General features: G+C 38.5%; 2 protein-coding genes across 5 annotated transcripts in view; one reads left to right on the plus strand and one right to left on the minus strand.

Moving 5' to 3' along the window:
- TMA16 (translation machinery associated 16 homolog) overlaps positions 1–14,309 on the plus strand; it is a 142,356-nt gene that overhangs the window by 56,799 nt on the left and 71,248 nt on the right. The gene's annotated exons all lie outside the window — the stretch shown is intronic.
- Positions 1–14,309, minus strand: part of MARCHF1 (membrane associated ring-CH-type finger 1) — a 256,595-nt gene that overhangs the window by 12,184 nt on the left and 230,102 nt on the right. Inside the window, exons 6-7 of one of the 2 annotated variants that reach the window (XR_004645753.1) lie at positions 7,738–7,885; positions 1,568–2,981 (exon numbers count right to left, since the gene is read on the minus strand). Coding sequence is in view for 1 of the 2 variants with exons in the window: in XM_034770656.1 (XP_034626547.1) it covers positions 2,683–2,981; positions 7,738–7,885 (447 nt within the window). In the remaining variant the exon portion in view is untranslated. Of the gene's footprint in view, positions 1–1,564; positions 2,982–7,737; positions 7,886–14,309 lie in introns of those variants that run through there. The other variant, XM_034770656.1, reaches the window with a different exon arrangement.

The following is a 14,309-nucleotide window of genomic DNA, read 5'->3' on the forward strand; positions in this document are numbered from 1 at the left end:
TCTCAAAATAACATTATTTCATAAAAGAAAAGCATTAAATTACTACTTGCCAGTGAAAAACCGTGTTTTTTGTGGCACAGAATCCTCAAGTGGACTACACTGATTGGGTTCATACAGAACATTATACTCTCTGATAGACAAGGATGGCAGATGTTTTAAGATGAAGTGTTGTCCAGTACTTACAATCTTGACCCATTTTCATGTGAAGTTATTCATGCAAGCCTGTATCCCTAACACCTCAGTGTAAATAATCTTTTTGCTGGAGACAAATCTTATACTACTAGGTAAATGTCGCTTTGAGTATATAGCTAAATCTCTACCCCAGACCAGAAGAAAAAGCTCTGTGTAAGCTTAAAAGCGTATCTTATAATTGACCAATTTCTGCTGATGAGAGAGACATTACTTCACCTACCTTGTCTCTCTAAAAGCAATCAAGTCAACTGTAACTGACAGAGGGGATGAGAGAGGATTTTAACAGTGCTTAAGGCCCTTCAGTTTTTCCCAGTTTAACTGAAACATTCCTTAGTTTTACAAAAAAAAGTTATTAGGCTTCTAATGATTTTTTTCATCTGAATTTTGGAAGAAGTGGAAGAGACAAGGGCATCTTCTCCTTATGCTGCCGCCTCTGTCTCTTCCACTTCTGGGCTTTGCCAACCTGGCCAGCTCAGTTTGTGAAGCTACCATCTCTGCTTCCAGAGCAGGGAGCCAGGTCAGAAGTATGGGAATTACTTGAATACTGGCTTATGTACTATTGTCAGTCTCATGCCCACTACATACACATTTCCAGCTATACAGAAAACATGGATAAAAGTTAGGGAATTACTTTTCATACTAAAATGGGCTGAAAATAAAAAACTGTATCTGACTACCTTTTGGACGAGTAGGGGCGTTCTGAAAGTTAACAAAAAAAAAAAAACAGGAGCAGTGATATTTACCCCATATTTACTCAGAAAAGTGCAAATTTAATTTTTTTCTGCAGATTTTCAATCTTTTCAAATTTTTGTAACTAACATTTTCTGGAAATTTATCAGTTTAACTAAATAAAAACTGAAAGGAAAGGGCCTCAATAATGCTGTAAGGGATTAAAGGCCTAATTCTAGCCCCTGTAGTCAATGGGAGAATTACAGTTGTGTTCAGTGGGCTTTTGAGTAGACACTAAATACTTCACTTTCCCTAAATTCTCTTCAGGGGACAATTTCAGTTGAAGTATATCTTCTTTTGAACTGAAACTAAGACTCAATTGCACAGTACTTGCAAGACAACTGCCATTTAATGATGTTTTAAGGTTAGAAAACTCAGGATAATTACATTCTGCAGGGTAGATTCTGCTTGATACATTACATCCACAAAATGATTGGTTTGATTTCCTATCCTCCCCTCACATGCACACACCAATTTCCTAAACACAAGATCAAAGAGGGCCTTAGTTTACTGTAGTCCCCAGACTTACTCAAACTTCTTCTGGCCACTTTCCCTCTCCTGTCCCAATAATAAACACCACAGCAATTGGAAGTGAATCACAAAATTCTTTATGTAACTCACCTTTGTTGGACATCATTTTATCTACATCTATTGCACTCTTTAATGTTATTCACACTTCAGTTTTACATGAAAATGCTCAAAACACAAAATTAACAACTGAACTGTTGAATCCCTAATCGCACAGTCTTATCCTGAACAGAGGAGAACTATCCAGTCAAGTCGGAACAGGGCGATACTGGCATCTTTTAATAGGTCCAGGTATGCTCTTTTGTGATACCTTAATTGTTGAAGCATGAACTCTTAAAAAATTCTACCTCTGCCCCCCCCACACTTTAACTGTCATTCCTAGGGGTGTGAGGGTATAAATTCATTTCATATTCTTTTGTAATGAACTGCATACTTCAACCTGTAATGCCTCTGATTATACTTCGTCTTTTTGCATTTTGGAGAAAAACTTTTCTATATATCCTTTCTATATATATAGGCAGAGAGTTCATGTTAATTCACCACTTAACAAGTCTTTATTTTATTTTAAGATAAGCAGCACTAAAAGTGTTGTTCCAGATGTAGAGCCAATAATTTTAGCCTTGTCGCTAAATAATACTTGTATTTTATGGGACCAAGAAAGTGTTTGAGGCAGTTTGAAGACTACTTGTTGAAATTGCTTATTTTGCAAAAAGAAAAATAAACACACATCCTCAGCTCACATGGCTGCCGAAACATTCAGGCTCCACTGTAGCCATTCAACGATTACTTTAGAAAGAGAGTGACATGGTGCAGGTCTGTTTACTTTGTTGATTTAAGTTTAATGCAAATGACTTTTTAGTAGTGTCACCCTGAAGTGTATTTTTAAGATGATTAGCGAATAAGATGCCTAGTGGTAACAAATAGAAAGTTGTTGATGTTTTCTGTAACAGAACAAGTCTGTTTTCAATTCCTCCTGATCATCAAGTTAAAAAGGTCATTTTGTCATGTCTGTGAGAATTGTTCTCTGTTGTGCTTTCTACATTTCCACTACACCTGGCTGACTGCGAAACTATTTCACAAACGGTCACATTCCATAAGTAATGCATGTTGCTTCACTGTATCCATTTCCCTGGTCAGGGTTTTTTGTTTTTATTTAAAATGCATGATTGTAGTAGCTGTGGTGTAAAAAACACACACACACACACTGTCATTGAAGAAACAATGCCACCTCTGTCAAACTGGCATGACCTCAGAGGTCATTTCTTCAGCTGAATGCTGAGAGTTTGTACCTGTCTGTGATACTGGCACTACCACAGCATCCTTGATTTCAGAGTTCTGAATGCATGAAGAATTCTTCTCCAGTTTTTTGGCAGTGTCCGGGCAGTTTTGAACAAAGATCACTCGATTGTAAGCCTTCAATCTGCGCCACAACTGAATGTAGACTTTACACTGTACATACATGAAGACTAGGCCTCCAGTGAACCCAATTGCTACCACAACCAGTTTTGTCCAAAATGGCCATTCAAGGACACCTTTCAAACAAACAAATTACAATTAATATCATCATAATTTCATCATGTCTTGCTGATTCTTGTCTTTTCTGTAGCCTATACATTCCAGTATTGCATAATGTTGACATGTTATTTTTTTCAAAGGTTCTCTAATGCTATTTGTACTGTATGTATACAGTCACACACATGACATGCAGCTGTTACGGTAGAAGACAGCACCTGTTCCCTTGATCCTAGAAACATCTAGCATATTAGGGGATTTTTGGTTTAACAAGGAGTGCAGTAGCAGGTCCTATGACAGAAAGAAAAATGTCTGTTGTTTCTAGTAAGGACAGTTATACGTCCCTTAATTGTACCCATGCCCATAGTATCTATGTTAAGTAGGCAGAATGTTATTATCTAAACTGGAATGGCCAGATGACTGGGCTTTAGCCCTACTACTGAAATATTTTTTTTTTTTTTAAACACATTTGAAGTTTGATGGCTGGTCTACAAGGAGACTCAAGTGTGCCACAAGCCAGGGTATGTAATGTGTACTGGTCTGCTACACACTAAGTTCCTGCATGGACTCTGCTACCATGCACAAAGTTTCGTAATGAGTGGTAGCAAGGTCCACATGGCCACTTGGTGCGCTGTAGTTTTACATCCTAATGGACTGTAAATATACCAGGCACACCCTATTTTATACCTCATTGATGTCCTCTTGGTATGGTGCTGTAGCATTGGTTCAATAGCAAATGAGTGGGAAGAAATCAACAGTACCACAGCTTTTGTTTTTTTTTCCCTTCTCTAAATCAATACATTGCTATTTTCCTACTTAGTTAAATAAGAACTTTACAGTTCCTGGTATTGTTTTTGCTCATTGTACCCTTTGCTCTCCATTTAAAAACAGGAAAAACTCTTGAAAGGTCTTACTGTAATTGTAGAAAAGTCTCTATTGATGATGACACTAAAGCTACAGAACAGAGAATTTGAACTCAGTAATGATTCACTTTAGCCTAGAACTAGTCTTAGAACTTTACAAAATCAATTACTGCTATACTGGGAACAGCTTTATAATCACAGGATAATTAACATCACTGCAGCTGCTTCTTCATATGTTTAGCAGTATGACTAAAATGGGGGGGAAAACCTCAGTTGTGCATTACTGCATCAGATCTAACGATGACAGTGTTGGCGTTAATACATAATATGCAAGTGTGTGGTTTTGATAATGCATGTCATAAGCCTCTATCAATGCTGCTTTCTAGATATTTTACTTTAAATAAATTTATTAGTCACATACAGAAGATCTTTAAAAATCCTTAGCACATATAGAGTGCAAATCATGATCAAGGTGCTTTAGAAACAGGATAATTTATGCTTCACAGCAATGCTGATAGGTATGTCAGTTATCTAGATTTTACATATGGGAAAATTGAGGCAAAGAGAAACTGAACAACTTGCTTGTGACTGTTAGGCGTCATTAGAGAGAGGCACTCCAAGAAGGATATGGTGTCAGCCCTATGATTAGAATCCACGGGTGGTCAACTGCCAGGCTTAGTTGCAACCACTAGAGCAGTAATTTGAGTTTAACCTAGGGCTGTCAAGTGATTAAAACAACTGTGATTAATCGCATTGTTAAACAATAATCAAACACCATTTCTTTAAATATTTTTCGATGTTTTCTACATTTTCAAATATATTGATTTCAATTATAACACAGAATACAAAGTGTACAGTACTCCCTTTATATTTTTATTACAAATATTTGCACTGTAAAAAACAAATGGTATTTTTCAATTCATCTAATACAACTACTGTAGTGCAGTCTCAATTCTACAGTGGTAAGTTCAACTTTCATGATAATGTACAAAAAAACTGCACTCAAAAATAAAAATGTAAAATTTTAGAGCCTACAAGTCCATTCAGTTCTACTTCAGCCAATCGCTCAGACAAACAAGTTTGGTTACAATTTGCAGGAGATAATGCTGCCTGCTTCTTGTTTACAGTGTCACCTGAAAGTGAGAACTGGCGTTTTCATAGCACTATTGTAGCCAGCGTCGAAAGATATTTACGTGCCAGATGCGCTGAAGATTGATATGTCCCTTCATGCTTCAACCAGCATTCCAGAGGACATGCGTCCATGCTGATGACATGTTCTGATCGATAACTGTCCAAAGCAGTGCAGACTAACACATTTTCATTTTCATTTTCATCATCATGAGTCAGATGCCACCAGCAGAAGGTTGATTTTCTTTTTTGGTGGTTTGGGTTCTGTAGTTTCCGCATCTGAGTGTTGCTCTTTTAAAACTTCTGAAAACATGTTGCCACCTTGTCCCTCTGAGATTTTGGATGGCACTTCAGATTCTTAAACCTTGGGTAGAGTGCTGTAGCTATTTTTAGATATCTCACATTGGTACCTTTTTTGCCAAATTGCAATGCCAAAGCGCTAAGCGAACACCTGTTCTCACTTTCAGGTGACACTGTAAATAAGAAGCAGTCAACAGTATCTCCTGTAAATGTAAACAAACTTGTTTGTCTTAGTGATTGGCTGAACAAGAAGTAGGACTGAGTGGACTTGTAGGCGCTAAAGTTTTACATTGTTTTATTTTTGAATGCAGTTTTTTTGTACATAATTCTACATTTGTAAGTTCAACTTTCATGATAAAGAGATTGCGCTACAGTACTTGTATGAGGTGAATTGAAAAATTATTTTTATTACAAATATTTGCACTGTATAAATGAAAGAAATAGTAAAGTAAGCACTGTACATTTTGTATTCTGTGTTGTAATAGAAATATTTGAAAATGTAGAAAAACATCCAAAATATTAAATACATTTCAATTGGTATTCTATTGTTTAACAGTGCGATTAATCACAATTTTTTTGAGTTAACTGCGATTAATCGACAGACCTAGTTGAACCATCTGTTTTTGCTGCTTATGCAACTGGCTTGCCTTAGAAAAGTCTTTGTAAGTGAGAAATCATTGAAATAATCACAGAATGGTATTTGATAACAGCAATTTCCATGATAGGGAAATCTGTGGTAAAGTGCTAACTTTTTCAGGTTGGCACTTTTGACAGTCAAAGTGACTTTAGCACATGTTCCAATGAAGTCATTTGGACTCCTACTCAAATGACAGGGATGGTCTCCTTATTAAGACAATGACAGCTACTCCACACACTGACCTATGAGCTTCTGAAAATCCTACTTACTAGGGATGGTTGTTGAGATGTGCTGTTAGTTTTGAAAAGTTACACACCAGGCAATAGCCTCAGCTGCAGTAAATCACTGTAGCTCTGCTGAAGGCAGTGGAGCCATGCTGATTTACACTAGCTTGTTTGATTAGATATTTCTGTCATCTCACCAGACCTGGAGTAATTATGCCAAGCAGAAATAGGGAAAAATACTTTTTAGGATTTTCCCCCATCTTCCCACTTTACCTGGCTAGCGTGCAACTTTTTGGGTAATAAATCAGAGTTCTGAATTTCCATATGAAGAAGAGTGGGCCTGCTGTTCCATCACTGTAGTGGATGGGAGCTTTGCAGTTGTCTGCAGTAATCAAATAAATGCTACTACATGTGGATCAAATTCTGGTTTTGAATGTGCTAATCTGAGTGCTCAGGGGTGTATCCATAGCCAGGATTTGTTCCCATGTGTTAATTTTTTACCTTAATGGATTCTTGTAACTAAAAGCAGCATAGCATTTGCAACTCTACTAAAGTAGTATACTATACGCATGTTGGCAATATCTACTTAGTTCATTAATCCACTGTAGTCTGTTGTAAAACAAATCAGCTATGTAAATCCAGTCCTGCATTCAAATGCCCTCTGGCACACCAAGGCCACAATCCTGTGGCATCCAGGAAGGGATTGTACTATTATACTACTACTGCTAGTACTGAAATAATAACCAAAACTTTTTTTAAGGTTCTAAGTCAGGGATAGTGAATAGGTGGGCCACGGGCCAAATCTGGACTGCCAGATGCTTTTGAATGGACCCCAAAATCTTTTTATTTATTTATTATTTTCTCTGGATCCTGGACCTTGACTATACCTTGATGAAGAAAAGTAGACCTTGACAAAAATAGACTACCCCTGTTCTAAACTGTTCCAGTAACTCCTCCCTCTCCCTCATTTTTCTCAATCTTTGCATGTCTGGGTTCCCACTAGAACTGGAAGTGCTGAAATATCACAATAAAGGCTGCAGTCAGAGGATGAAATCCAGCTGTGTGCTGAGAATGCAGGAAAGGACCTCTGTGACACTTAATTCCCACATTAAGGGCTGCACAGAACTTTCTACACTAGGGTGAATTTCATGCAGTTTCCTGCTGGGTCTGGAAGTTAACTTGCTTGAAATCTTCTAAGAAAGCCTGTTGCAAGATTTCTACCCCAGTTTTGTAGAAGAGAGAGGTTTTAATAGGTCAGATGGGCAGCTTAAATCTTTTGGATGCTCTGAACTGAACTTGCACTGAACTTTTTAAGTTTTACTCATCAATTTTTAATTGTAGCTTAAAAAAAATGTCCACCTATTGAAGTAGAATGAAAAGAATGAACTGAATAGTTTAGTAGTTGTGATGGGTGCATTGAACTGTGATCTCTTTGCACTGCAGGAAAGAAAATATATTCAGCAAAAAACAGGTTTTGTAAACTGAATGGTGTCCTTTGCTTTGTCATCAAACCAATTCCCTATAATACTGTTATATATTTACAAATAAAAAGTGCCTCACTATCTATCTGCATTTCTAATGTCTCCCTCACTATGTTAGCAATGAAGGAGATAAAGTCACTTACCATTGTCATTGCCTTGCTTAATTTCCTCAGCAGTCCGATCTATTAAAACATACAACGACCAAACAACACAGGTAATAGCAATAATATGGAATGTAACTGAACAGACTATCTTCCTCCTTTCACTTGTTGTCATCTGTAGTTTCTCCCACTGTAATCAGAAAAGAATTAGAAATTAAGTGGGCTTGTAAAGAAAGCCGCCTTTTCATTCTGGTTGTTCCTGTCTGAAACAAGAAAGAAGGGTTAATTACAAAATATTTTTCTTATAACATATGTCTCTAAGATAGCATTGTAAGCATCACAAACTAATCTAATGCAGTACATACAAATCTACATCAATTCATAAGACTGTAAGATACTGTGGAAAGAGTCTCACCTCTCATATATTTTTCCACCTGCCTATGAGTTATGCCTAATCTTGTCTTTCTGCAGCAATAGCAGATTAACAATGATAGGGAAGTCAAAAAGTGAATATTAGTTTTAACTGCAGCAAGCACCCCAAACCTGGACCTATGAAGAAAAATCCACATCTTCCAGAACTCCAAATGTTCTTGGCTGCTCAAAAACCTGTCACTTAATCCTGGGTTAGACTCTGGATAGATTTCATACAATAGGCCAAAGTCTCTCCTCAGTTGCACCCATGCAATTCAGCTGACTTCAAACTGTCTTTTTCTTTTGTTAATACTGTGTAGATTTTTTTTTTTGTTTTTACCACAGTTCTTCCTCTTAATCATAACACATTCTACTAAAAAATACATGCTTTTTAAACAAAAGGATAGGGTATTTAAAAACAAATTGCCTCTAACTTTGATGAATACTTTTGAAATCCACAGACACACCCTCATGAATGAAAACAACGAGAAGTCCTTGTGGCACCTTAGAGACTAACAAATTTATTTGGGCATAAGTTTTCGTGGTTTAAAACCCACTTCATCAGATGCATGGAGTGAAAAATACAGTAGCAGTGTGTGTGTGTGTATATATATATATCACATAAAAAGATTGTTTTTGCTGATACAGACTAACAGGGCTACCACTCTGAAACCTGTCACCCTCATGGATATTAGTAAAGTAGGTGGAAAACATAGTACAACAGTGCCACCTTTCTGATGGTCATATTACTACATGACTGAACTGTAGAGCTAACGAGACTTTTCTAGTTGTAGCTCTTTCACAAAGTATCTAAGCAATGGCACAAAGCAGAGGGTAAGTTCAGCTGCCAATATGTGCACAACTTGTGAGGCATGGGGTAGAGCTGAAGTGCAAAATAAATAGAGTAAGATGAGCAGGAAAGGAAATGTAAAGACTCAGAAATTTTCTCTGACAGACATACATGCTCTCTCTCTCTCTCCAGCTCATGCAAGATGACAATTGTTATACCAGTAATAGTTCCTGTTTAACCCCATGTCGGGACTGGCACACATTTTTATTGTCATGTTGGTGTCCTTTGCAAGATAGTGATTCCTATATGATGCTACAACTTCAGTAAAAGTGTCAAAAGTACCACTTTCCAAGTGAAGCAATTCTGAATGCAGAAACAGTTATGATTGTGGGGAATGTGCTATATATAGGTACAATGTAAGTCTAGACCTTTGGGACTGAAGGCTAGGGTATTAGTGGGTAGGTCAAAGGATGTTACAAAAGCGTTCCTCACTCTTAAGGCTTCATACCACAGTTTTACACGTCAGTGATCTCAGTGGGTTGATGTAACAAAACAACAGTTAAAAGCAGAATACTCTGGAGGTGGAGGAAAGATCAGGATGGTGTGAGGTACAGGAAAGAGAAGTAACCCAGACTCTTACACTAGAGAGAGAAAACTAAATAGCCATGGTTTATATTGGTTAAAAATAATAGGTGTTAAAACAGCTAGTGCCAACCTTCAAGAATTGATTTAACATAGAAAATAGTTTCTTTTCCTATTTTCCGTCTGCATTAGGTCTCCTAAGTTATTAGTTTAAATAACTCTAGAACTAACAATCTAGGCTAATAGTGTCTGCTGTTAACAGCCATCAAGTTCAAAGACTTTGGGTCTCCTCCGCAGTTAACCTGGTTCCATGCTAATTGCAGTAGCTGTTAATTACTACTGCATAATCCCATATCAGATATCTAGTTCAATTAGAGATGGTTGAAGAAAATAGGTGAACAGATTTGCCAATATACTACTTTATTTTTAGTCAAAATTCAAATTTTTCATGAAAATCTCAATGTTAAAATGTTAAAAATCTCAATGTTTGACACCAAGTTATTGGATTAATATCTTTATCTTTCCTGCACTAACCTAAGCTCATTCACTCTTTATCACACTGCAATGAGAATCTGTATATGGAACATTTTATTGCTAAGACAGAAAGGCCACATTTTGAAATTGCTTCTCCCTGACTAGCATGTTCGCAATGAACTGTTTATGAAACACTAGAATGTTACAGAAGGTGTGAAACATACTAACTTAATATGTGACTCACTCAGGTTCATATTCGTCCTTGAATAATTCTTGTGGCTCTTCTCTGTACCCTCTCCAATTTTTCCCAACATGCATTTAAAGTGTGGACATTAGAACTGGAGACGATTCCAGTAACAGTCTCACCAGGGTCATATACAGAGGTAAAATCACCCCCCAGGACTACCCTCCCTTCCTCATTTTATGCACGTTCTCATACAACTTCATGTTCAATTTGATAGTAATGTACAAATTTACACTTACGAACAGATGAATCCACCAGTCCAGAGTTTATTATTCTTTGATTTTGTTTCGTTTTGAAAACTTACGCCAACTTTAATCCAGAATGCTGTTTTAGACTATCTAAATAATATATGGCTTTATAGTGAAATGTTGATTGGTGCCTGTAGTGCATTCTGCAGTGATAGTACCTGATTGGTTAAGGTTGAAAAATGTCACTGCCTCAATGCTGGGCACAGTTTCAGATGACTACTTTTACCCGCAGTTGGTAATCCTATAAATGGTGTGGTGGACCAAACAATTTTCAGTCTTTCATAGCAATCTACCTACAATCAGACTCCCACAATTCACTTTGAGTTGGGTGCATTTCTTGACATTCAGATAAAATAGTCAAGATGCAAGATATTCAGGGATTATTTTCAAGTTAACGGTTACAACAGGTGGTCTAGATGAATTTTCCAGGTGTGTATGCTTGTTTCACGGCTGCTGCCATAGATGACTCGGTGAGGTTTCTGGAGCATTCACTATTCAAGGCCTTGGGATAGCTGGTTTCATTACAGTTGTTCTTATTAAATCTTGCAGTCTTACATAATACTTTGGAATTGCTGAAAGATCTCACAAGTGATGTGAAATGAAACAAAGCTATCAGTCTGCTTGCCAGGTACATGTCAAGCATTTAGTCTTTTCAGTTTTCCCAGAGAATATCATCTCTGCATTCAGTGATATTGAGGATAGAAGCTTCTATGAGATTATTTGTCCACAGCCAGTCAGAGGCAATAACAAGAAGAAAAATTGTGCTCAGTTCTTTGTATCTTGCAGATAATTTAGATAGTATACAACAGCATTCAGTTGTCAGGATATATAGAATGTAGCATTATCACAACTCACAGTATTAGACCTGCAGACTTTTCATCATGAAAATTCCATTCAAGCCTTGCCACTAAAGCTTGCATTTCTGAGGAAAACACAGTCTTCAATTGTTTGGATTTCAGAAAAGGGAAAGGGGCAAAAGGATTCCACCTCAGTTTAAATCACTGATGTTGACTTTGAATGCTTTACCTGGGATAAGTGCTGAATGTAAGAGGATTCAGTTGGGTTGCCTATAGAGAAGTTTGTTCTGTCATCTCATTTTCTCTCGTGGAGTATATTTTGCCCTACTGGTAGCAGTATTTCATGGTATATTTCCTTTGCCATTAGTATTCACTAGTCTCATTTCAGTAGTGTAACTATCTTGTTCTCTACTAAGGCCTTCTAAACTCTGAGAGGGCTGACCCACCAATAGTCTCAATAAAACAGAGATAGAGGACAAAAGCTGTTTGAAAACGTTGTCAGTGTTTTTTCCAGTGGAAAATGTTTTTATGGTGAAACAGAAATGTTTGTGAAAACTTCAGTTTTTGTCAAATTTTTGAAACGCTGAAAACTGAACATATTTTGGTCTCTGAAAATGTTTCACCTTCACATTTTCCCCTCACTTTCTCCTTTCCCTCCAGTAGAAAAGGTGGGGGGTGAAGAATGGGGAAGCCTTCCCCTTTTTCACCCACTGGAAAATACTTACCTTTTTGGCCCAGCTCTCTAGTGCTCTTTTAGCCTGAGGTCTAACAATCCAGCTAGTCCGACCAATAGGTATTGTTTACATGCTGAGGTCTGTATATTTTTGTTTAAATTTTGGACAGGATTTGATGATCAGCTCAGACATCCAAAGACTCTTGGCCCCTTAAATCTAATCATTGTCACTAGTAAAATAACAAAAGTATTGGGGGAGAGAAGGGAACATCACAAAACATTTAAAGGACAAAAAAAAAGGCATGATGGGTTTATAAAGAACAAATCTTACTAGGCAAATTTAGCTGCTTTTTGATTGTTGACAAATTAAAATATTAGTAGGTGAAGGGGGATATGGCAGAGATAATAGGCTAGAGCATCAGCTGAGAATGAAGAGCACTAAGTCACTTCTGTGCCCCCACCTTAGTTCTGAGGAGGTTCTGCCTTAGCCTTGTCTAATCTGAAGGATGCTCTCCCCTGCACCAGGTGCTAACAGCACCAATGGACCACTCTGACAGCTGGGACATACACTATCTCAGCTGCAGAAAGAATAGTGTTACTACGGTGGCTGTCTACCACCTGCGGATAGTGGGATGATCTATCTGTGGCCGGATAAGCCAGCATCAGGGCTGCTTTGTGCTCGCAGTGATGTGTAAAGTTGCCCTGAGGCAAGAGAAGACTTGGCCTATTATATTACGAATTTAGTAAAGCATTTGATTCAATGTCCCAAACATTTTACTCCCAATATTAATACAAATTGGTTTGGAAATACAATAATATGGATTAAAAACTTCCTGAAGGCCCATAAACAAAGAAATTGATAAACAGTAATGTATTGAATTGAGGGAATGATTATAGCCCATCTCATTTAATATCTTCATTAATGATCTGGAAAAGGGAGTAATGAGTAGTGTGATGGTGTGCACTCACCTCTCGTGAGCACCTCCTGTTGGTTGGGTGCGAACCTACATTCTCTCTCTCTCTGTGTCTGCTCCCAGCACCCCCCATTGTCTGTTAATCTCTTCAGACAGCCCTCTGGCCAAGTCGCACACAGTATGAATACATGAAGGAACCTTTTCCAGGGTAAAAGGTCCAACCATGGTTGGGCCCTGTCCAGGGTCTTCAGCCCCATCTCTAAGCCGGTTTAAATCCTAGCCCCTTTCGTGGGCTTTTAAGTACTGAATCTTATTACCTTCTTGGGTCTTAGATCACTTCCCCAGTGGCAGGATCTGGACCCACCCACTACTCTGGGGCCCAATGCAGGGACCCTAAGAATAGCAGCCATGTGCTGCTTCCTTTAACTCTGTTGCTATTCCCTGGGCCCCTTCTTCACCCTTACCTCAGGGTTCTCTCTCTCCCCTGCTTGAGCAAGATCTCTCCTAGGCCTCTTTATCTGTGGAGTTTCACAGCCTTCCAGTCTTCGTTACCCAGCCAGCAACTGATCTGCTCAGGCCCTGCAGCTCCTTTTAATTGAGCCTGCTGAACTCTGATAGGCTGCAGGGAAGCAGCCTTTCTAGGCAGACCTGGAGGACCCATCCTTACTGCTCCTTTCCTGGGATGAAGTTTGGTAGGACCATGAGGTCTCCAGGAGGGAGCCTCAAAGGCCTGATACACCCTGTTACAAATAGGTTAAGGAAATTAACATGATATTAAAGTTGGAAGGAGCTGCAAATACCAGTGAGAACAGATAAAAAATGTACCCAAATGAAATTCTGTTTGGAAGTATGTGTTAATACATGTAAGAGACTATAACCATAGATATTAGATGGGAAGGAGAAAAAATTACAAGGAGTAATGCAGAAAGATGAGGAATTTAATAAGGATAGGCAATTAAACGAGTCTGTAAAGTGATATGGCAACAGTGTGGGCTGTATAGTCTGTGGCATCTCTCTCCACTTGTACATCCATACCTGGTATGTCTACACTGCAATTAAACACCTGTGGTTAGCCCATGTCAGCTGACTTGGGATAGGGCAATAGGACTGTTTAGTTGTGCTAAAGAGGGAGGGCACCAGAACCTGGGCTCCAACCCAAGCCTAAACGTCTACCCTGCAACTAAACAGCCCCATAGCCTGAGCCCCACAAGCTCAAGTCATCTCTCTTCATTTGCCTCTCTAGATCTTTCGCACGTCATCTTTCGTCCAAACCCCAACAGTTGGTCATACCATGGAGTTGATCTTCAGCACAGATACCAAGCTAGAGGACATTACAACCCAGACACTGTCTTGGCCAGACCATCATCTCATGAAGGCAGTGGTCAGAGAACTTCATAAGAATGGCCATACTGGGTCAGACCAAAGGTCCATCCAGCCCAGTATCCTGTTTACCGACAGTGACCAATGCCAGGTGTCCCAGA

Source organism: Trachemys scripta, chromosome 5, assembly GCF_013100865.1.
Source record: "Trachemys scripta elegans isolate TJP31775 chromosome 5, CAS_Tse_1.0, whole genome shotgun sequence".
NCBI lineage: Eukaryota > Metazoa > Chordata > Testudines > Emydidae > Trachemys > Trachemys scripta.